General features: G+C 45.0%; 3 protein-coding genes across 4 annotated transcripts; 2 read left to right on the top strand and 1 right to left on the bottom strand.

Moving 5' to 3' along the window:
* The first annotated feature begins 338 nt into the window (after nt 1-338).
* Nucleotides 339-7,734, top strand: zgc:195001 (uncharacterized protein LOC567531 homolog). Its single transcript, XM_035614937.2, has 5 exons — nt 339-462; nt 5,424-5,456; nt 5,632-5,694; nt 6,265-6,404; nt 6,913-7,734. The coding sequence occupies exons 1-5, from the start codon at nt 408-410 to the stop codon at nt 7,312-7,314; spliced, it is 693 nt and encodes a 230-aa protein (XP_035470830.1). The 5' UTR covers nt 339-407; the 3' UTR covers nt 7,315-7,734.
* A 139-nt stretch (nt 7,735-7,873) lies between these two features.
* On the bottom strand, nt 7,874-12,440 carry akt1s1 (AKT1 substrate 1 (proline-rich)). Of its 2 annotated transcripts, none has more exons than XM_035614934.2 (6): nt 12,286-12,440; nt 10,690-11,497; nt 10,310-10,601; nt 9,935-10,018; nt 9,679-9,857; nt 7,874-8,858 (listed from the first exon to the last, which is right to left on the bottom strand). In XM_035614934.2, exons 2-6 carry the CDS (start codon nt 11,083-11,085, stop codon nt 8,721-8,723), a joined length of 1,089 nt encoding a protein of 362 aa, XP_035470827.1. In that variant the 5' UTR covers nt 11,086-11,497; nt 12,286-12,440; the 3' UTR covers nt 7,874-8,720. The 2 variants fall into 2 exon arrangements, with proteins under 2 accessions (XP_035470827.1, XP_035470828.1); XM_035614935.2 differs by having other exon boundaries at nt 10,337-10,601.
* A 1,788-nt stretch (nt 12,441-14,228) lies between these two features.
* Nucleotides 14,229-20,992, top strand: tbc1d17 (TBC1 domain family, member 17). Its single transcript, XM_035614923.2, has 17 exons — nt 14,229-14,374; nt 15,707-15,802; nt 15,883-15,960; nt 16,065-16,176; nt 16,267-16,450; nt 16,572-16,683; nt 16,991-17,161; nt 17,277-17,402; nt 17,499-17,602; nt 17,710-17,804; nt 17,898-18,014; nt 18,570-18,670; nt 18,785-18,884; nt 19,246-19,343; nt 19,431-19,547; nt 19,647-19,733; nt 20,154-20,992. Exons 1-17 carry the CDS (start codon nt 14,309-14,311, stop codon nt 20,313-20,315), a joined length of 1,926 nt encoding a protein of 641 aa, XP_035470816.1. The 5' UTR covers nt 14,229-14,308; the 3' UTR covers nt 20,316-20,992.
* Nucleotides 20,993-21,618: the final 626 nt, after the last annotated feature.

The raw sequence follows: 21,618 nt of genomic DNA, 5'->3' as shown, positions 1-21,618 counted from the left end.
GAGAGCTCTAAATTGCCACATTTGACCCCTACATTTGACCCCCTAATAAAACATGTATATTTGCTGATATCGTTCCATATGAGTGTGTCCGTCAGATCTGGCGCGTGCCCCTCGCGCACATGCTCAGTCCATGTGTATGCAAACGAGCATATGCATACTTGGGATACACTGGGTATTTTGCCTGTCTACATCCATCCGATCCCTAGAAAGGATCGGGGGTGTCGTGTGTCAGGACTGACCCCCCCCCGTTGGGCAGCCGTTGGACATCCAACCAAAACTTGCACATTTCCCCTCCTCTCTGCTCATTTTAAACCCCTCCCCACATATTTGGAAGTTAATAAGAGAGACCCTCCTGGGACTCCTGGGCAGTGCCATCCCAAGACCTCCCCCCCACCCCCACCACTTTGATGCCAAGCAGCGCCGCGAGCACCAAGGGAATCATGCCTGTTCCCAAGAAAGCAGGTAGGAAAAGCATCTCTTCACCCCCCGGCGGTCTCTGTGGGGGACCCGTGAGGAACATTATGCCGTGTGGCAAACGAGCCAAAAGCATCATCTGTTAGTCATGTATCAATAAATCACTTACTGCGTTATCACATCAGATGAAGTGCTGTACAAGCGAGTCGTACTTGAATTTACAATGAAGCGTAGAAGTTAAAAATCAGCTTTGTGTGACTCTGTGATTTAGATTCTGCAGTTAAGTCTGAATAAAATTAATATTTTCCACATGCCTGTAAACTTAATCATCCTTGCAGTTTTTTCCCCCCCTTTGCTTTCTCACTGAAATGCTTTCGCAAATGTTATTATCACGAGGAAAATTGAGGCGGTCCCAATCTAAATAAGAGGTGTTCATTTTTAAAAACATACATTTTTTAAATTTGATTTCTCTTTGTAGATTCCTGAATAACCATGCCTTAACGAGAGAATAGAGGTCTAAGTGCTATTATGGAATCAGTGGTGACACTTGAGAAGGCGCGACTTCATTTATCGCTCGCCGCGGTGTTAGGTTACCCCGTTTATTACGTGTTTTATGTGTTGTTTATTCGATGTTGTTGAAGGACCTCATGCTGACCATCCCTGAAAGTCAGCGCCGGGCCAAACATCCCTCCTCACCTTGGACCGCGCCAGCTTTCCCATGGCCCATTAATCATGTCAACGTGGCGCTAGAAAGAGCCGCTCCCTGGGAGGTTACGGTTTCTTCTGCACTCGTGTGCCGCCGCCCCCCCCCCCCCCCCCCCCCCCCCCCCCTCATCTGCAATTTCAGAGCTCATGTTTCTTGCCTGTCTTTGTCGCGCCCACGTGGGGCGTCCATTGCTTCATTCTCTTCCTCTCGCCACAGTTGCTCCACGCCAAAGTCTATTGTGGCTCTCCCGGCCTCCTTTTGGAGATCTCTGATCCAATCTCATATTCCATAATAGCCCCGATAACTCAGACAACCTCTCGTCGCACCTCCTCCCTCCCCCAAATTGTTGCTAAACCCCCCCCCCCCCCCCCCCAGCAGCCACAGTAATGAAGTGTGAAGATGCTGCACAGTAATTCCACGTCTCCCAAAATGTAGAAGCCCGTCTCGGTTTTTTATTTGTGGCTGTTTGATTCCGCCAACCGCCAGCGTCTGCGTTTGGAAACTTTTTTAATATGATTAGTTTTTTATTGGCTGCATCAAATGTTATGAGCATGATTGAATAACGTCTAACGACCCGACAGGAAGAGTCACAGATCAGCCCGTTTCCTCTTCCCGTATTCCCTCCGTGCAAAGCTTTCGCTCCTGAATTCTTCCTTTTCCCCCAAAATCCTTCCTGGCTCATCCGTCTGCGTCCACGTGTGTCTTCCTTCCGTCCCATCTCCATCTAACACGTGCGCGCACGGGCTTCCCGCCAGGTGAGCCTCGACACTTGTCAGGGACCAGAGGGATGAGCCTGGGGCCCACGCCGAACCCCCCCCTCGCTCGTCCCCTCCGCCCTCCTCATCTCACTCAACCTTCTGATATCTTGCTGCCTCAGTGGGATTGTTTTTAAACTGATCTGCTCGGATACGGTGGCTCTTTCCCACTGACAGTGAGTCGTGGAGGGGAAGAGTTGAGCTCATGGCGCCTCAAGCCCGAACCCGCCTCCGTGTGAGGCGTGTTCCGGCATCGCTGACCTTTTCGGGGGCTCTGATGGATGAAACTCATGTTTTGCAGCCTGTCGCCGTGGGGGTCCTCGTCAAACTCAAACAGATCTCTCTCACTGAAGATTTCTCAAGCTCTACTCAATCCAGCTCAGTTACTTGCCAGTTTTTTTGCTCAAGCTCCTCCTGAGAAACATCAGCTTCTTCCACGTATTCATCCACGATTCCGACCTGATTCAGTCCGCAGGGGGTCAACCTCCGCCGAGCAGCTGGGGGAGCCGGCGAACTGCATCTCCAGCCGGCCTGATATCTCACTCCGAGGTTACCGTGGCGTCGGAGATGCCAGGAGCATCTCGCAGATTTCGAAGATGAATTTATCCGCAGTGTCGAATTTCTCCCAGCGCCCGTCTTCTCATCTCTCTCTCCTTAATTCCTCCTAATGCCTCGATCAGCCCCGACATCATTCCACACGGCTTTTCTTTCACAGAACCCCCCCCCCCCCCCCCCCCCCCCCCCCCCCGCGCCCCGCTTCCCCCCCGTCTCACCTGCTGTGGTCCTTTAATCATGGGATGGGGGGGGACAGATGAAGGGATCTGTCACTGTAGCATCTTTCTGCTCTACCAGGCAGTTTCCAATGTAGATCCGCACGACCTTGACTCCGTCCCTGTCCGTCCTGCCCAATCTCCCCTCCTCTGGTCCATTTCCTGTCCGGCACTAATGTGCATTCTGCAGTAAACATGCTGCCGAAGTACATAAGGGACACGTGGACACAAATCCAAACACAAATCATATCTGCTATTGGATCTTAAGCCCCCAGTGGGGTCCAATAATTATTTCTGCGTGCCCGGGCGATTATCACATTTTCTGGTCTTAGAGGCTTTGGTCGAGTAATTATATTCCCCATAATGGTCTCCTTCATAATGGAAACACTGCGTATTTACATTCTTAATTACAACGCACACAGTATTTTAAGGCTTAGAGGAGGGGCAGCGGCTCGTGGTCTTAAAAGCCAACCTTTTCAGAAGTCGTCCCTCTCGCCCTCTGGACAGCCCCCAGACCCATTACGCGGAAACTCAAAAGACCCGAGGACCGACGCGGTTCAGCGAAAGCAAGATGGCCGCCGCCCTCAATGTGTCCGAGCTGCTGGCGTCGTCCCAGCTGAGGGTCACGCAGGCTGGATGGGTTGTGTTTCCCTCAGGCGCAGACATGATTGATTGACCGTCCCACCTGAAGGAGCCGGCTCTCGTCCCCGAGCACGTGGAGTCAAAACGGGTTTCACTGGAGTTATTCAGAAAAACACCTTAACCCTTAAAGACCTTGCAACTCTTACTGGTCTTATTCTTAATGCGGAAAAGTGCTCTATAAATGAAATTTATTATTATTATTATTATTATTATTATTATAATTCTGTCATGAAACAACTTACACATAAAACCCTAAAACATGGCACAAAGTATAAATTAAATATATGTAAACCAAGGTATCAAAGTTGAAGCATGACAAACGGATACAAAACACATGACATTAAAATATTTTTTTTTCACTGATGGAGCGTAACTAAGTATATTTATTCTAGTATTTATCATAAGTACAAGTTTGAGGTGCTGTTTTTGCATTAATGCTACTTCATGCTTCTAGTTCTCTTCAATTCAGAGGACAACGCAAGGACAAAAAAATATATATGATGAGCTTATAAAGTTTGATGCATTTGATTATATATGAAACTACCCAATAATATGTAAACTTATTAAGATTGGTTCCATTTCGACCTCCAAGACTTTTGCCCAAAACTCACGAACTGGTAGTGGTAGTGCTACTTTGACTTAAGTAAGGGATCCGGCTACGTCCTCCGTCACCGCTTATTTCCAAAGTCTAATTTAGAAATAAAAATGGAAAATACATAATACTTAACCTTGATGTTTTCAGCATATCCGGAATGATTTGTTCTACTTTTTCATAAGAAAGTAAAGTCCTCTCCTCCATCATGGCAATCTGCAAATTCAACAGACAATATAATATCTCTTCATATGTATGTGAGTCCAGACTTGGACCTGATCAACGGACAAATCATGTAATCAATATATTGGACTTAAATCAGATTACTGCGACAATAATATGGCTTTTCACAAGGACGTAGATGTAATGCAGAAACTGGTTACGGTAAAACGAATCCCATTGTTCTTCAAAGAACAACACTTGCGAACCCTGTGTTATGTACAAAGTGAAAAGCTGCATCAACTGCAATATCATCCTGATGAAATCTGCTTCTGTTCTCCCAAAACTCAAGATTCCACATCGCTGACAAATCTTCCCCTGGAAGCAACAACGCACTGGATAAAGATTAAGGAATGTACATACAATATCTAGAATTTTCCCATTGGATGAAGTAGTGTACCTTCCCAGGCTTAAACATTTCAATTTCAATTGAACGTGTCTCCGATGAGTATGTGTTATATATTATTCTATATATTCTCATGCAGTGTGGGTAGAGAAAATGCAAAAGCCAAACCTGTCTTAAATTATGTACAATGAGTGTTCATGCATATCAAAGCCGTGAGCTGGCGTGAGGAAAACTGTCAGTCAGATTCAGAAGCATCCTTTTATGGAACTGGGGGGAAATTGAGGCTGTTCTGTCTAATTCTGGCTCGGATGGCAGAGGACACACACAAATCACGCGTACGTGATGATGTAACCGTCTTGATAGGTGAGTAAGAATGATGAGGACTTACAGGCTGTGTGAAATCTGAGAGCCGGGGGTAACATGAGCGATGGGGGGGGGGGGGGGGGAGGCTGGGGGTGACCTGCGCAGGGGGTGGCGACGCATGACAACCGGACCGGGCCGGGGCAAGTTCTTCCCCGAATGTCAGAAGACACATGCTGCTGCTGCTGTCAGGGGCCATGATGTGTGTCCCCTGACAGATGTGGGGCTCGGGCCTCCCTCCGGATTCCTCCTGTCGAAACCTAAACCTTGAGGGGGGGTGGCACTTACTTCACGAATCAGTCCTGAGCCGACATGGCGCACATACTCCACCGTGACACACTGTAATGTTGAGAGCCAGCAGGTGATTTACTGGATGAATGGCTGATGAAGGGAGAGGCCGCGAGAGAAAGATGAGGAGGATTTACAGGTTTGCCTGTCGGTGCCGTCCTGGATGAGTGTTGTGCATTTCATCTTGCACGAGCTCTTTGTGAGAGGGATCTCTGGGGAGAGGCCGTGCGACATCACCCAGCATCTATTTGATCACAGAGCTGCGGTAGATGTGATCAAATGAAAATAAAAAATAAAAACGCACATTCACTCTCGGCTCTTTCTGTTGCAGGAAGAAAAAACAGTGCTGCTGCTCCTGAGGAAGGTAAATAAAGAGCGAACGGTGATTATCACTGCGGTTGGACATGTCTTGGTAAAATCCCCAAAAGGGAATAACGACAGCGACTCGTGAGATTTAAGAGATGGTGAGATGTCGATTTGATCCTCCACTCAGGATGAAGTTGAATTCTCTCTACCGTGTCTCCTGTCTGTCCCCTCAGTGAAGCTGCCGCCGTACGAGCCAAACATCCCCGAGCCAACCACCAGGGCGGACTTCATGAAATGTAAGGGAAGAAAAAACACATTTTGAAAGAGGAATAAAAAAAAATGGAAGGAATTTTTTTCGTGAATAGATACAACAACAAAACAAAACAGAAATTAAAACTAGTAATCCAGTAATCTGTGTTGAATATTATCCCAGCATTAGGGCAAAACATCCAACCAGTGAAAAGAAAATCACACAAAAAAAAAAATATTTTGCAAGTGCAGATATTTGTACCAGCGGGATATTAATTTAGATTTAGTTTTAATTAATTTTTAAACTTGGGTTCCACTGTGGTCTAAACTTGACTGATGAGTGTGGTCTAATTCTGTAAAAAAGGCTGGACCCTTTTCAAATCCCCATCAACTGCATCTCTCCCTGTGAACCAGTGGGACTACATACATGAGTACAACTGTTACGAGAAGAGACGATCGATGTCTGTTCCGGTCCCGTCTTCTCTACCAGACACTTCTCAGAAGTTCTGTTTGTGTCTCCGGGTCATCGCACCTGTTTCGACCTCTTTGACCTCTCCGGCTCCACTTGATCTGTTTTCACTTGTCTCTCTTCCTTCTTCTTCATCTTCTTCGCTCAGACTGGTTCCAGCCCTCCCTGGATGATAAAACTGCACAGAAACTGTTGTGGATTTCAGAGGGCGGCACCAAAGTGGCTCGCACGGCCGACGCAGTCTGCCCGTATCCTAACAGGCCCGAGCGATACGAACACTCGCCACAGGTGAACACAGGGAGAGGGGCTGCACTTGAATGTGACAAGGAGCCTTGTGAGAGGTCACATGATGGTACAAGTTTGGGAATCTCTGGTTTAATCTTTGACGATGAAGTGTTTTCATCAGTAGAAGGAGAAAGTAGCATGAAGTGGAAATACTTGAATGAAGCATCAGCAACACCAATGAATTACTGTACTTGAGTAAATGTGTACGTAGTTTCTTTCCGTTTATTTCAAAATTCCAGTGCAGTTATTTGATGTGCAAATGACAATGTAAAGGTGCATACATTCTAAGAATTATCAGGGAAAATCTCAAATGTAATATCTCAGAGATTACAGTTAATAACACTTAGTTTAGTTTAAAAACCAAAGACAATCACATACAACAAGAAACCCCTTTAGAAGCCTGGACTTCTGAACTCGTTGCCATGTCTTTAAACGAAAAATGACTGGAACCGTCGATGGAGCTTCCAAAAAGATCTCGATGAGTAACGTTGGCCCACCTTCTCTGCCTCAGGTGCTGTGCAAGGAGAGCCTGCTGGGCCACCGGGGATACTGGGAGGTGGACTACGACGGCTGGGTGGTGATCGGGGTGGTCTGCGAGAGCGCGCCCCGGAAGGGCCACGAGGGCCCCAGCGGCCTCGGGGAGAACGCCGGCTCCTGGGGCGTCGGCTGGTCCGGCTCCTGCTACCAGGTGTGGCACAACGGCGAGAACGTGGACGTCCAACTGCCCCTGTCCTCCACCATGGGGGTGTACGTCGACCAGCCCGCCGGCATCCTCAAGTTCCTCTCGGTGGAGGGCGAGGGCGAGGAGGTGCGACTCATTCACAAGTTCAAGGCCAACGTGCAGGAGAAGCTGCTGCCCGGGTTCTGGATCGGCACCAATTCGTACTCCCTCATCCGGAAAAAGGATCAGTGACAAATTAAGAGCGGGTTCAGGGCTGCGGCGGGCGGCGGCGGCGGCGGCGGGGTCGAAGCAGTAGTGTAAATTTCAGAAGGTGTCAGGGACAAGATGAGAAGAAGCTTGGGACGTTAGGGGAACAAGTGTCAGGGAGTTGTCGAGCAGAACCGAAGCACGCCGTGACATCTTTGTAGCTTGTGTTTGCTTTCTCTGGTGTATGGAGAGATTTTTACTATTATATCCAGAAATGTAATTATTTTATTTACTAATGTGTTTCTATCTATGCAGTCTATTTCATTTAGAGAGAATAGGCAAAGTCGTGTATGTTTTTTAATCACACAGGCCTTTGCATGTACTTGAGTGCTTGTTTGACATTTAGAGCCCATATCTTTTTTTATGTGCTGAATGTAGTCAATAAATTCAACTATTGCACAATAACAGATTCCACGTTTTTTTATTCATCTAAATACCAGGGTTGAGCAGAAATGTGATATTTCTGTTCAGTGGAGGGCTGAGGCCCTCTGGAGGATTTCAATGTTATTGCATCCTCGCACACATAATGACACAAAGGCGTCTCTCTTGGTGTCGCTCCTTTATTTGAAACACAAAAGTACTTAATGGAACATTTATTTGTTTTTGAAATGTCAGATGTCGACATTTGATCAATTTCCAATCAACCCATCTGTCTCTCTCTCTAACACACACACACACACAAAAACACACACACACACACACACACACACACACACACACACACACACACACACATACACACACACACTCACAAAGTCGCTTTCTCATTCGTTAAATCATTTCAAAATGTGGAGCAAAACAAAAAAGGGAACACAAAAAACAGAGAACACCATCCCCCCCCTCTACCTCTGTATTGATTTACAATCATTCCATCAGTCAGTCATTCATTGGCAAAAGTAAAAGTACAACCAAGGCGTGTTACGAGGAGGTGCTGGCGTCCTACGCTCACATTTGCAAAAAAGCCACAAGCTTAATTCTAAGTGGGCCTTTTTCCCCCCTCAGGTCCGATCCTGACGTAGTGTTTGGAGATGTGTGGTCACCGGTGTTGTGAAATGTGTAGTGATGAGGTGGTGGTGTTGGTGGTAGTGTTGAAAAAATGTTATTAGCTTTCATAACAACATTTCTTTTCTCTTCGGTCAGTTAACCCACGAAGCAATGTGCCGTTAATTTTGGTTAGTGAGAAATAAATGGAGGTTCTAGCTTTTACACTGTTTCACAAACTGAACGCCAAAATCCAAATCCCCCACACCTCCTCTGCTGGCGGGACAATATCTCCCCACGTCTCCTTTTTCCTTTCTCATTCGCTGCCGTCTATCCCTTTCTTATTTCTCTCTCTCCCTCTCTCTCTCTCTCCCCCTCCCTCCCTCTCTCTCTCACTCCCCCTCTCTCTCTCAGTGCTTGAGGGAGAAGTCCCCGGTGTTGAGGCGGGGCCGAGGGAGGGCCCCAAACATTTCAGTCCCATCGGTGGCTCCGGGGGCCAGCAGGGCTTTCATACTGGCGGCGATGTGCTCCAGGTCGGCGCAGCCCACCTGTAGGGAAACACACATATGAAAGGACTGTATGTTAACAAGGCACGGGGAAGGTCGGGGGTCTGAGGAGAGAATCTGGGACTTTAATGGGGAAAATTCTAAATTCCTGTTGCTCGCTCGCGCGCTCAGAAAAAAAGCTCTTCGCCATTGTTAGACGTTATCTGTAGAACACTTTCCCAGCGTGACCTTACACAAAATGTCACACGTACTTCTCCGGTCACATGAACTTGACGGAGCCGTCGTGGCCATTAGCCGGTGCATCGGAAACACTGAGAACCGGATTGTTTCTTTTGTCTCGGCCTTTAGAATTTAGGCATGAAATATGTGTCGGCATCAACTGTGACAACATCCGCAACAACATCCGCGACAACAACATAACAAACAAAAACAACAAATACAGCTCACTTCATTATCTATTTCTGCAAATTCAATTGAGGTCATGGAAACAGAATATCTGAATTCTATCAGTAGGATGTTTTCTGAGGTTAGTTCCTAAACAAAAAAATGCATTGCAAAGAGAAAAAACTAATAATTTGGTTTCTCTTGTCAGTGAGACGACGCGGCAGCAGATCTCCATTCAACCGAAATCTTTCCAAATGTATACAGGCGTGAAAATGGAAGACTTGATATTAGAGCTGCAACAGTGAATCGATTCATCGATGAGGAATCGACTACTAAATTAATCGCCAACTAAAATTCTCTTTCTTTTGCTCCTCTATGACAGTAAGCTAAATATCGTTGGTGTGTGGACAAAACAAAACAGGCCCAGCATGCGTGTGTGTGTGTGTGTGTGTGAGTGTGCGTGCGTGCGTGCGCTCACCCGCTCTGTACTGTTGCCGCCTCCCTGAGCCCCTCGGCCTCCTCTGCAGCCCCACACGGGCACGGACACGGGCAGCGAGCGGGCCAGAGCCATGGGGTTGGCGTGGTGACGGGACGAGTGCATAGACTGACCCATGGCCAAGCCACGAGACGGAGGAGGGGCATCCTCGCTCAAGGAGCCTGAGGTGGATAGAGAGAGAAAAAAAAATGAATGGAGATAATGCACGTAAGTGGATAAATGTGGAATCAGCTCTTACCGTCGGTGCTCTCCTCCTCCCCGTCGGACTCAAAGAACGGCTCGCAGTCCCGGGACAGAGAGTCCTCGTCCATTGAGAACACACCTGAGGCACAGTGACAATTTAATACCCAGAATATGCGAACAATTCAAGAGACAGAAAAACTGGGGGTGTAACCATTTTTGATTTTTGAGCCACACTTGTCATCAATCTTAAGCTAATTAAACTAGCCTAGCTTCTACCGCAAGCAAAATCAATAATGATAAGACCAAAATGGTTTAAAATACACAATAAAATCTGAGTAATTATTACAAAATATACAACATGAAATGGAATAATAATTTCATGATTTACATGGGTTATAGTTTTATCGTGATATGAAAAGTGAGGCTGCACCTGCAGACAAACCGTCTTTCTCCTCACCGGCACTTTCGTTCCCGTACGGTCTCCTCTCATCCATGTCCTCCTCGTCTTCCTCTTCTTCTTCTTCTTCACACTCTTCTTCCAAGTCAACGATCCCGGACCTCTGTCTCCCTCGCTCGGCCTCCAGCACGCTCGTCTCCCGCTCGCCGTCTCCGTTGGCGTTCTGCCCGGCGACGGCTCCCGAGCTGTAGATCGACGGATAGTTCTGGGAGTAGAGTCTGCTCTGGGGACTGACTCCGCCCACCCCGACGTCTCCTGTAAAACTCTGAAACAACAACGACAAGAAAATCCACCACATTATAGATGTGAACATTGTGAACGAGTACCACAGCGACACAAGCAGGACCACTCACCCCTCTGTGTCCGGGGTCAGAGGTCAGGTCAACCACCAGCTTGGTTCCTCCTCCCTGCCCCCCCGCCTGGCGTGTGTGCTTCTGGGCCGTCAGCATGGTCGTGGAGTGCAGCACGCCGATGTCGTCCATGTAGCGGCGTGCCGACTCGGCCAGGAACCCCTGGCCCCACGCGTTGTACGAGAAGTCGCACTCCCTCGGGAAGGCGCCGCCGCTCTCCCGCTTCCTCACGCCGTCCCCGTCCGCGGCCGACGACCGGAACTTCTTGCAGGCCGTGAGTATCGCCAGGTCGCAGCCGGACTTTTGGCAGTACGCCTCCGCGGCGGAGAGCAGCGCCAGCCAGCTCTCCTTGTGGTTGTCTGGGATCTCGGGCTCGGTCGACTGCTTGATGGAGGCCATGGTGGTGCTGAGCGCCGCTTTACGGCTTTTCCTCGGGTGGACTCGCTTGATGAGAGTAATGCTGATGACCAACGGGGAGTTTAGAGACTAATCAGAAGCTTGAAACTCAAGAGTTAACAGTCAAGAGTTAACTTTTTAAAGACTTTGGTGGCTGCGGTGCATCTGAGTTGAGTTTGTGTTGTGTTCCTTTCCGTCTTGCTGGTGTTCGAAATTGTTTTTGCACCGGTGAAAATGCAGGAGGGGGTGGGGGGTGATGCTCTATCTGGTATAGACAAGGCACTGGGTGACTTCAAGATATGATCTTCATGTGCATGTGAATACAATTATATGTATTATTTATAGTGGCCGATGTCCTTTACACACGCTGGCGAGCCAGGGGAGAGAAAAGATGTTGCCAAGTTGCTGGTGATACCTGGAGAGAAGGAGAACATAGAGAGAAAGAAAAGATTTTTTTTTCATTTATTATTTAAAATGCATTTTAATGCAAAGACCTGCAAATTTACAAGATTTGCACATTTCTATTCATGTGCAACTTATCTCATAATCAACCTGTGCAAACTAATCTGCCCTCAGCCCGTCGCAGCCCCCTCCTCCACCTCCTCCCCCCCTCCTACCCCTCCTCCTCCTCCAACTCCTCCAACTCCTCCTCCTCCTCCACCTCCCTCCTCCTCCTCCCCCCCTCCTCCCCCTCCTCCTCCTCCTCCAACTCCTCCTCCTCCTCCACCTCCCTCTTCCTCCTCCCCCCCTCCTCCCCCTCCTCCTCCTCCAACTCCTCCTCCCTCCTCCCTCCTCCTCCTCCCCCCCTCCTCCTCCTCTCCCCTCCTCCTCCTCCACCTCCTCTTCCTCCCCCCATCCTCCTCCACCTCCTCCTCCACCTCCCCCCCCCCTCCTCTGGGAGCTGCATGACACCGACCATTTGCTAACTACTGTAGCTACTGTAGCTCGGTGATGACCCTGCTCCTCCTCTGATCCTCTCTCTTGCATCAGTCGGTTTGATCTGCTCGCCACAGACTTTTCAGCCGCAGGCAGCAGCAGCTGCTCCTGTTGTTGTTGTTGTTGTTGTTGATCTGGTTGTTGATCCAGTGTCTGTGTGCAGCCGCTTCACGACGGACCCTGATTTCACCTCCATGTTTCGGGCTTTTAGACGCCGCCGAGACGCGCGGGCATAAATGACAGAAGCTCGCGGGGACGCTTGCCTACCTGTTCGGTGTCCTTCTTTCCACGTTGCCGGATGTTAATCGATCTTAAACTTTACTTCTTTCTCTCGATCACACGGATTCAGCCTTCTCCCACGGTTTCTCTCCCCTAGCTAGGCTCTGCACCACCAGCAGCAAGCTAGCGACGGGTAATAGCAGCCTTTCCTGTTTTGAATTTCAAAATAAAAGCAGCACTATAGCATTACAGCAACATTATAAAAAATTATAAATAATGAAATATTGCTAATTATGGAGAAGGGGTGGGATTAAATAGGCTATACTTCTCCTGAATATTTTAATTGAATAAATTAATGTTCTTTTTGTTAAAATTATTTTTGTGTTATTCTGTTTATTATTTTTTGTCTTCCTGCAATGGTATGATCATTTTGCTTTATTATTATTATTATTATTATTATTATTATTATTATTATTATTATTATTATTATTATTATTATTATTATTATTTGTTTTTGTTTTCTGTTTTCTTCAATCAATCCCCACTAGGTTTATTGTATAGCTATAACATTAACAGTTGTTATTATTTTTATCATACAGTTAATAGTATTATTATTATTATTATTATCACTTCTCAAAAATATCTTACAGTGTGCTTTAGGAAGACATGAAAGGAAAAAATAAGATAAACTATTCCATTTTTAGTTCGACTATGGGAACTTACCATGCTGCAGCAGCACATTAGATAGGAAAAATAGAGTCATCAGTAAAAGTAATGAATATGTAAACATGCAATATAAACACGATGATGATGATGATTTTTCACTCTTCAACAATTGAGCATGACAAGTTTTTGTTTTGAAAGGTAAGCTCGGTTACCATCCGGTTTTATTTCATTTGGCTGAACTTGACGTTGCTCTGACGTCACCTGTTTACTGCCTTCCAATCGAACGCACGTTGCACACGTGATCGAGCACTGTGGGCGGGCTCGTGCTCGCCTTGTTCTCGTGCACGTGTAAATCCCACCTCCGGCCCCCCTCACCACAGAGACATTGAAAAAAAAAAACGACAGAGACATTTAATAAAGATAAACAAAACAACTACTAAGAGACATTGAAAAACCACAGAGGGAAACATTATTATAAGACATTGAATAACCAAATAAACAACTACAGAGACATTGAATAACCACAAAGAGGAAAACATAACTATGAGACATTGAACAACCACAATAACAACTACAGAGACATTGAAAAACTATAGAGAGACAGTGAATAACCAAAAAAAGGAAAACTAAATATGAGACACTGAATAACCACAAAGACACACAAAACAATTACAAAGAGACATTGAATAACCACAAAGACACATTGAATAACCACAAAGACTCAAAACAACTACATAACCACAAAGAGACACAAAATAACTTCAGAGACTTTGAATAAACTCAAAGAGATATTGAATAACTACAAAGAGACACAAAATAGCTAGAAAGAGACATATAATGACCACAAAGAGGAATACATGACTACACAGACATAAATAAAATTTAAAAAACAACAAGAGGACAAACAACTAAATGTCTTTCTCTGAAAGACCAATAATACCACAACAAAGAAAAAATCAAAAGACTATTCTAACCATCTGGATTAAAATGAAAAAAAATGCACTGTTCACTGAATGATTAAAATAAATTCTACAATTTCTCGTTGATACACACTCCACGATCTTCACCGTCCACTTGCAAAAATTATAAAGTATTCATAACAATTGCTTTGATACCAGTACAATTTATTTGCATAATACAGTACGTGACTTAAATAAACATGTCAGTATTTAATACTATCACTACAGAAAACTATAAATAAAATAAAAAAATACGTCATGGAATGTGTGTGATTGCTGTTCAAAGGCATTGAAACACCGATAAACATCGTAATATGGCGTTTAAAAAAGAAAGAAAAGTCAAAGTATGTTCCGAGCTCGGATTGGCTCTCGCTACACATGACGTCGGTTCGGAGAAGGGGGCGCGGCTTCTGTATGGCAGGAAGCGTGACGTAACATTTGTTGTGATGGCAGCACGGAGCAGTGAGCCCAGCGACGGAAGAAGAATGGAGCAGAACGTCGAAGATTACAAGGTAGTCGACAGTTTTTTCCACAACAGTTTACCGGGAGTAATTTAAAAAAAGGTGTCAACGTTGACAACCCCCCCCCCGCCGCGACTCGACCTGCGTCTCCTCGGGTGGAACTACTCGTCCTGGCGGACAATGTTAGCTTCAAAGCTAGCGATCGGTTCCTTGTTAAACATCTGGCTGATTTTAAAAATGTCCGACTCTGTTGTTTTATTAGCAGATGTACAGACAGGATCGCCTTCTCGCGTCTGTCAGTCGATACTGGTTCATCACAGCAGAGACAACCTCGGGTTTTCCTTTTGTGTCTGTCTGAGTCGAGTGACCTGCCCGACCAGGCTCGTCTGAAACCATGTGATGCGCCTCTGTCATTCATTAGCTATGTTTGTTATGTGATCTCTACATCAGTGTTGCATAATGGAGCTGCTTCATCCTTGTACTAATAGTTTTGTTCATGGGATCTGATCCAGTTTGACGAATCGGTCTGTAGCCAAGATCACGTTACACATTCATAACAAAGGCCACACGTCAGTCTGACCCGAGCTAATGTTGTTGTTTTTGTTCCAGCTTCACAAAGCTATCTTCATTTTATCTATTAGTTAATTTGACAGGGACAATGGTTATTGGTCAACATCAACTATTGAACTGTAAATGATAAATGAGCCTAATGAACAGATAAGATAAGATAAACTTGGACATTACAGCAGCAAAGTGGACAGAAAAATATAGAAAGACATTTAAAAAAAGCAATAGGTATATACTAAACATAAAAGAAAATATAAAAAAGATATATAAAGACCATATACAGAGCAGTAGCAATGGTTACACATGAAGAATAAATATAAATATTGCACCGTTTGTTATTGCACTTGCTAACAGATGTTAACAGAGAGAGCCTGAAATCATAATCCAATGAAAAACATATTTCAACATAATACAGAATGTTTAACAATAATCCATACTAGATAAGACAACAAGAAAAACAGCTAGGGAAAATGGAACAGCAGAGGCTTGATAAAGACAAACAAAGTAGACAACCGCAGAAAAAAAGGCAGTTTAATGTTCGCATGTTTGATTGTTAAATATCCAGGTCCTGTATTTGTCAGACAAAACAAGGCTCTGTGAAATTATAATCAGCGCAATGTTCCCAGAAAATATTTGTAATTATATAAAGAACACAAGCCACAGTTGAAACCCCAGTAGATACAGTTACAATACACTCACCAATCCTGTTCCACATAACCCTGAATTTGACACAACGAGCCACCTCCCTTGTCTCAGCTTACTTTTTCACCACCTTACATTTACATGGGATTTCTTCTTCTTCTTCTTCTTCCTCAGCTGATATTTGAGAAGGAGGGGGTGTACCTGCATACAAATGTCAGGAGGAGTCACCTGGACACCACGCTCCCGGGCTTCATCCGCATCGTGGAGCGGGTAAAGCAGATAATGTCTGAGTCAAGAATGGTGCGAAGAAAACACGGGGTCATTAACCAATAACCGTGTCTCTGTTTCAGGCCGGGCTGCCTGCTCTGGAGTGGAGCCCGCTGGAGGATGAGGGTCGCAGCGCCCCCGCTGTTCTCTACTCCAAAAAGGTCAGTAATCATGTGTTTACTACACATGAACAACGACAAAATCTCAATGTATTTTTTCAAATGTATCTTGATGTCATCATCAATTTTTTTATTTTTCCAATTAGGATGGAGAAGGAGGGGATGAGGATACGAACTTTGACCCCGGTTATGAGCCAGACTGGGCAGTGATCAGCACCGTGAAGAAAGATCGAGAACATGTTCCGGTGAAAGAGTCAGGTGCACTTCACACTTCTGTCGCTTTGGGTTATAAGAGTTATGTTAAGAAAGGATGCGTGGAACTTAATATTCCCCTCTTTTCGCTTGCAGGCCAGTGGTCGTTCTCTCTCCCGCTCTCAGAGCTGTACTCTCTCCGGAGGGCTCGGTTCTCTTTGGGTCGAAACTTTCTTGTGTTGACAAGCCGAGGCGGTCACCCGCTGCCTCCTCTGCACTTCCACAGGGGAGGAACAAGGGAACTTCTCAGGGCCCTGCAGCGTTACATCATCCTTGACCCGTGAGTATTATCACCACCCCCCCACCCCCAGCAGCTGTTACCTCAATTCATCCAATCTCTTTGAACAGTCAGAGCTGTTTACATCTTTGTTGACCAATCCCATGACTGTTGTTATCGCCAGGTCACCAGTCGATGGGCGGCTCTTCCTCGCTTACCCGCACGACTCAGGTGCACTTTCTCAGTCCTTCGATAAGCTGCACCTCCTGGATGACGGCGGCTCAGATCTTGTCTCGGTAATTTCTCTTTTTTTAAATTTTATTTAAGAGTGGTAGAAAGAAGTGACCTGTACATTTGAAAGGGGCAATAATGTTATAAATGTAAAATAAATGTAGTAAAATTAAACTGCATCATAGCACAAAGTGTCTGCCCATACTTTGTTTAAAAACGTTCAAATCACTGAAGATCCCAACCAGAGTCACTGCACATGACTGAAACACAAACGTAGTAGATAAACTCGTATTTTGTTCACTGCAGTTCTCACTCAAGTGTGAAACACACTTGTTCCTCTTTTATAATTCTCTGTTCTCTCTTCTCGAACAGAGGTTCATCCAGGACCCCTATGCCACCACATTCGGTGGATTCTCCAAAGTCACCAATTTCTTCCGGGCGGCCATCCGGCCTCCAGATTCCCCCGTCCACTTGCGCACCGCTCAGGATCCCAGCCTGCCCCCCCAGTCGGATGAAGAGCCTGGATTTGAACTCATCAACTGTGTAAGAATAAATAAGCTGACAGGACCGTTTAGGGCAGAAATTAATGTGAAATCACAGATTTGAGAAGTAGGTAAAAAAGAGACATTAATCACTTGTTTATGTCTTTTCCGTCAAGGGGGTGGAGCTCGGTCCCAGACCAGAAGTAACCAGGGGACAACCTCTGGACAAATGGGATGAGTTTCTGGACGCTGAGGGCCGCGTGACGAACCCAGAAGAAATTAAACAGCTGGTGTTCAGAGGGGTAAGACTATAGGAACAGTGGCAATATATGCATTTCCTGTCTGGAGGACTCCTCCTCTTACACATTTTTTTTAAATGCCATTCCTGCCTCTTGCAGGGCATCATTCCATCACTAAGGAGGGATGTGTGGAAGTTCCTCCTGGGCTTTTATCCGTGGAACAGCACCGCTAAAGAGCGGGAGGACATTCTGCGGGTCAAAACGTCAGTGTTTTTGTTATTTTACATACTGTATAAGCACTTCTGCTTGGGAATAAGCATATTTCCAGAAAAAAAAGTCAAACCCCTTTGACGCCCCTCTGTGTCTGCAGGGACGAGTATTTCCGAATGAAGGTGCAGTGGAAGTCAGTCAGCGAAGAGCAGGAGATGAGGAACTCCCTCCTCAGAGGCTACAGAAGCCTGATAGGTCAGAAAATAGAAGAAGATCCGTCACTCGTCATTTCGGTTGTAGCTGTTGTTGATGCTCGATTCAAACTGTCTTTGTTCCATTTTGTGACAGAGCGAGACGTCAGCAGGACGGACAGACACAATACCTTTTTCTCCGGGAACGACAATCCGGGACTGACTCTGCTCAACGACGTGCTGATGACGTACTGCATGTACAACTTTGATCTCGGTATGATTTTATATGAATTGTTGGCAAACAGAGTTACACTAACACTACATTTTCAGTCAGTACATACGTACTTTATTGAGTAGATTGGCCTGTATTAGTACAATTGTTTTTTTAAATTCACCATTCACTTAACTTTGTCAAACTATTTTGCTTGATAAATGTTTAAAAACACAATGAGTGACAGTAAGAAGCATAAGCCAGAGTATACAACCTTCAGTTGTCAAACAGAAACTTGCATATGATCTCACAGATAATAAGCAGATGAAGAACAATAAAATAATTTCATAACACCCATGAATAATTTCATAACATATTTAAAGAGTTTATTGATTCTTTATATCAAAGCCAGAAATAACAAAGTGCTTTACAAAGGAAAAAAAGAAAGAAAAAAAAACCATATATGTTATTTATATATATTTAAATTAATACATTTCCAGAAAATGTCCCATTGAAAATTAAGCCCCACTGTGGGCACACTTGAATATACATATACATAAATAAATGGGCGTTTGATATCATATGATTTGCTAATCACGGTTCTCGTGTCTGATCCAGGTTATGTGCAGGGGATGAGTGATCTCCTGTCTCCGCTCCTGTTCATCACCCAGAACGAGGTGGAGTCCTTCTGGTGTCTGACGGGCTTCATGGAGCTGGTGGTCAGTAGAAAAAATATCTCTCTTTGCGGCCTATTCATTTTTTCTTTTTAGTTTTGTCTGAATTTTTCCAGACGTGCTGGGACTGACAGGCCTCCTCTGTTTTCCTCTCTGCAGCACCAGAACTTTGAGGAGTCTCAGGAGGCCATGAAGAAGCAGCTCCTCCAGCTCAGTATCCTGCTGAAGGCTCTGGACCCAGAGCTGTGTGACTTCCTGGGTTAGTCAGCGACTCGCCGTCCACTCGGAGTGGATTCCATAAAAATGATCAGGATAAAGGTTATTGCTGTGAAAAGTGGAGCAGACAGGAGAAATAAAGCAAACGAGAGCTATTCGACATAATGCGACCTCTAGGCTGAACATCAGCGCCTTTAATTATGTAGATCGTTAAGCATCTGCAGATGGTTGCACAGTAGGTAGATATGTATTTTAAATGAGAGGAAGTGATTACACGGAATTCATGAATTACAATTTCAGGGATAAGGGGTGGAAACACGTGCTAGAGTCTTGACACTAACTAATTTACAAGGAGCTTATTCTTTGTTTCTAAATTGAAAACCCATTCTTCTTTGGCTCCTCAGACTCTCAGGACAGCGGCTCGCTTTGCTTCTGTTTCCGCTGGCTGCTCATCTGGTTCAAGAGAGAGTTTTCCTTCGAGGACATCCTCACTTTGTGGGAGGTGAGTGTGCAACAACTCACTTATACACTCAGGATCGCCTCCAGCTGATCCCCCACCCCTGTCACATCCCTGTGTTCTCTTCCTTAGGTCCAGTGGTCTAGTCTTCCATGCGACAACTTCCACCTGCTGATCGCCTGCTCAATCCTGGAGTCTCAGAGAGGAGAACTGATTGGCTCCAATCACGACTTCAACACTATTCTGAAGGTACAGTGTGTCATGTTACGATTTCGTTCACTTTTGTCTTTCGTCATAGAAGCACTTTCACCCGTCGGATGATTTGTTTTGTTGCCATCTGATCTGCAGCACATCAACGAGTTGACGATGAAGCTGGATCTGCAGACCGTGTTGCGCGGAGCCGAGGCGATTTACCTGCAGCTGGTCCAGTGCAAGGTAAGAAGTGAAGCACGGAGTCACTGGACATATTTCTGCCTGTGTTCAGATGTAGTTATAGCTGTATTTTAAAAAACGAAATAAAAAATATCCTGTGAGAAACTTCAGGATCATGAATCCATAGGGGATCAAAAACCATAAGAAAGAAAGGGATTTGTCTTGGACTCATATCGGCCAAAGTTATCTGCCAACCTTTTATATCAGTGTGGCTCTTATTTTTTAATATCCGTCAGCCTCATTTAAAGGTTGTTTTTTTGTGTGAAATTGGTTAAATATGTGCCTCAATTGAGTCTTATAAGTAGCTCAGCTAAGAGCTAAAATTAATTTTCTATCTACCTACTGTGCATTGCTTCACAGTGATATAGAAAAATCATATCTGGAATTGAAATATATGTGAAATATCCCCCCTCACCTCCCCAGGAGCTTCCCCTCAAGGTGCTGCAGGTCCTCGGCCTCTACGTTCCCCCCAGCTCTGAGGAGGACAGCCCCGACTCCCAGGCCAGCGAGACGCAACGCCTCCTCGGCCAATCACAGGCAGGAGCTTCCTGTTCTACTTCAGCACGTGGTCCCACCTACCATTAAGTCTACATCATGTCAGCCGGTGGACTGATGACAGTCACCTAGAGCTGTATGAAGGATATTTATATGTGAAGAAAGAATATACACACTATGATCAAATGAGAGAGAAGGAATAACTGTCGGGTGAAGACTGTCGTTACTGTTTTTCAGGGGCAGGGGGCACTGTTGAGGTATTTTTCTTTTAATGTATCCATGTATGTTAAAGTCCAAGATATTTAAACACTTGCAGTGCTCGGTTTCTTTACGTATACGTCGTCCGCCCTCTTCCCTCGTTCGCCACTTGTTTACATGTCCGCCATCTCTTTATTTTCTCTTCGTCCTCCTTTTCCATGCTGCTGTTTTACCTTTTCACAAGTTATATCATAAGTGTTTTCATCCCTGCCGGTCACTTTTCTTTTCGGATGCACTCCCAGTGAGTGCACTCACTTTGGTTTATATTTCTCCTGTCGTCCCCTCTGCCACTGTTCCTGAAAAAGGGAAGAAGATTAAGTAAAAAAGAATTGACTGGCAGCACCTTCTTAGTACTCTATGATGCCATTCCTGTCCTATGCAAAGTTTATTGCATGCCTTATATATAGTTTTGACACGCCGCGTGGTAATGTTTTAAAAGCCTTGTAATTATCTAAAATGTCATCACGTTTTCATCCGCTGATTAGTACCAAATAAATGGTTGAATCTTACCGCTCTGTCTGTTTAATGGCTGCTCATTTTACAGCCATGGAAAGTTATGGTACTCAATTTCAGCACAATTATGAGGTTCTTTATTTTAACTTTAATTTTAAGCCACTATATAATTCTACAGCACTACATTTTAGAGACAAATATTACACGTTTTACTGCATTTGACAGCTTTAGTTACTCTAAGAAAAAAAAACTTGATCAATTTATAAAATATTACTCCTGATCTTTCTGGCTTGTGACCCTGTACAAAAAAAAAGAGCCCATCTAAACCTCTCGTACTGTATGTTTTCATTTGAATAAAGAGTCCGAGGCCCAAAGACGTCACATTGTCCAATATTTTACAGAGAAAATACAAAGATTAGAGAAAAGACTAAAGAATGAAGACAAATGTGTGTAGGAGAACTCTCCTGATTTGTCCTGGGACCATTTAGAGTGACCCCGGCCCTAAGAAGAACCACTACAGTAAAAAACTAAAAGATAAAGATAAAACTTTATTGAATCCCACGCTGGGGAAATTCACTTTGTTACAGCAGCAGCAGGAGTCGAGGCAACAAGGGAAGAGGTAGAAGTTATTACAAAATATACAATAAAAAATAGAAGAAAGGCTATATACATTTTCAACAGA

This window comes from Scophthalmus maximus, chromosome 17 (genome assembly GCF_022379125.1).
Source record: "Scophthalmus maximus strain ysfricsl-2021 chromosome 17, ASM2237912v1, whole genome shotgun sequence".
In the NCBI taxonomy this organism is placed as follows: domain Eukaryota; kingdom Metazoa; phylum Chordata; class Actinopteri; order Pleuronectiformes; family Scophthalmidae; genus Scophthalmus; species Scophthalmus maximus.
The sequence above is the reverse complement of the archived record's forward strand: the minus strand, read 5'-3'. Positions and strand labels throughout refer to the sequence as shown.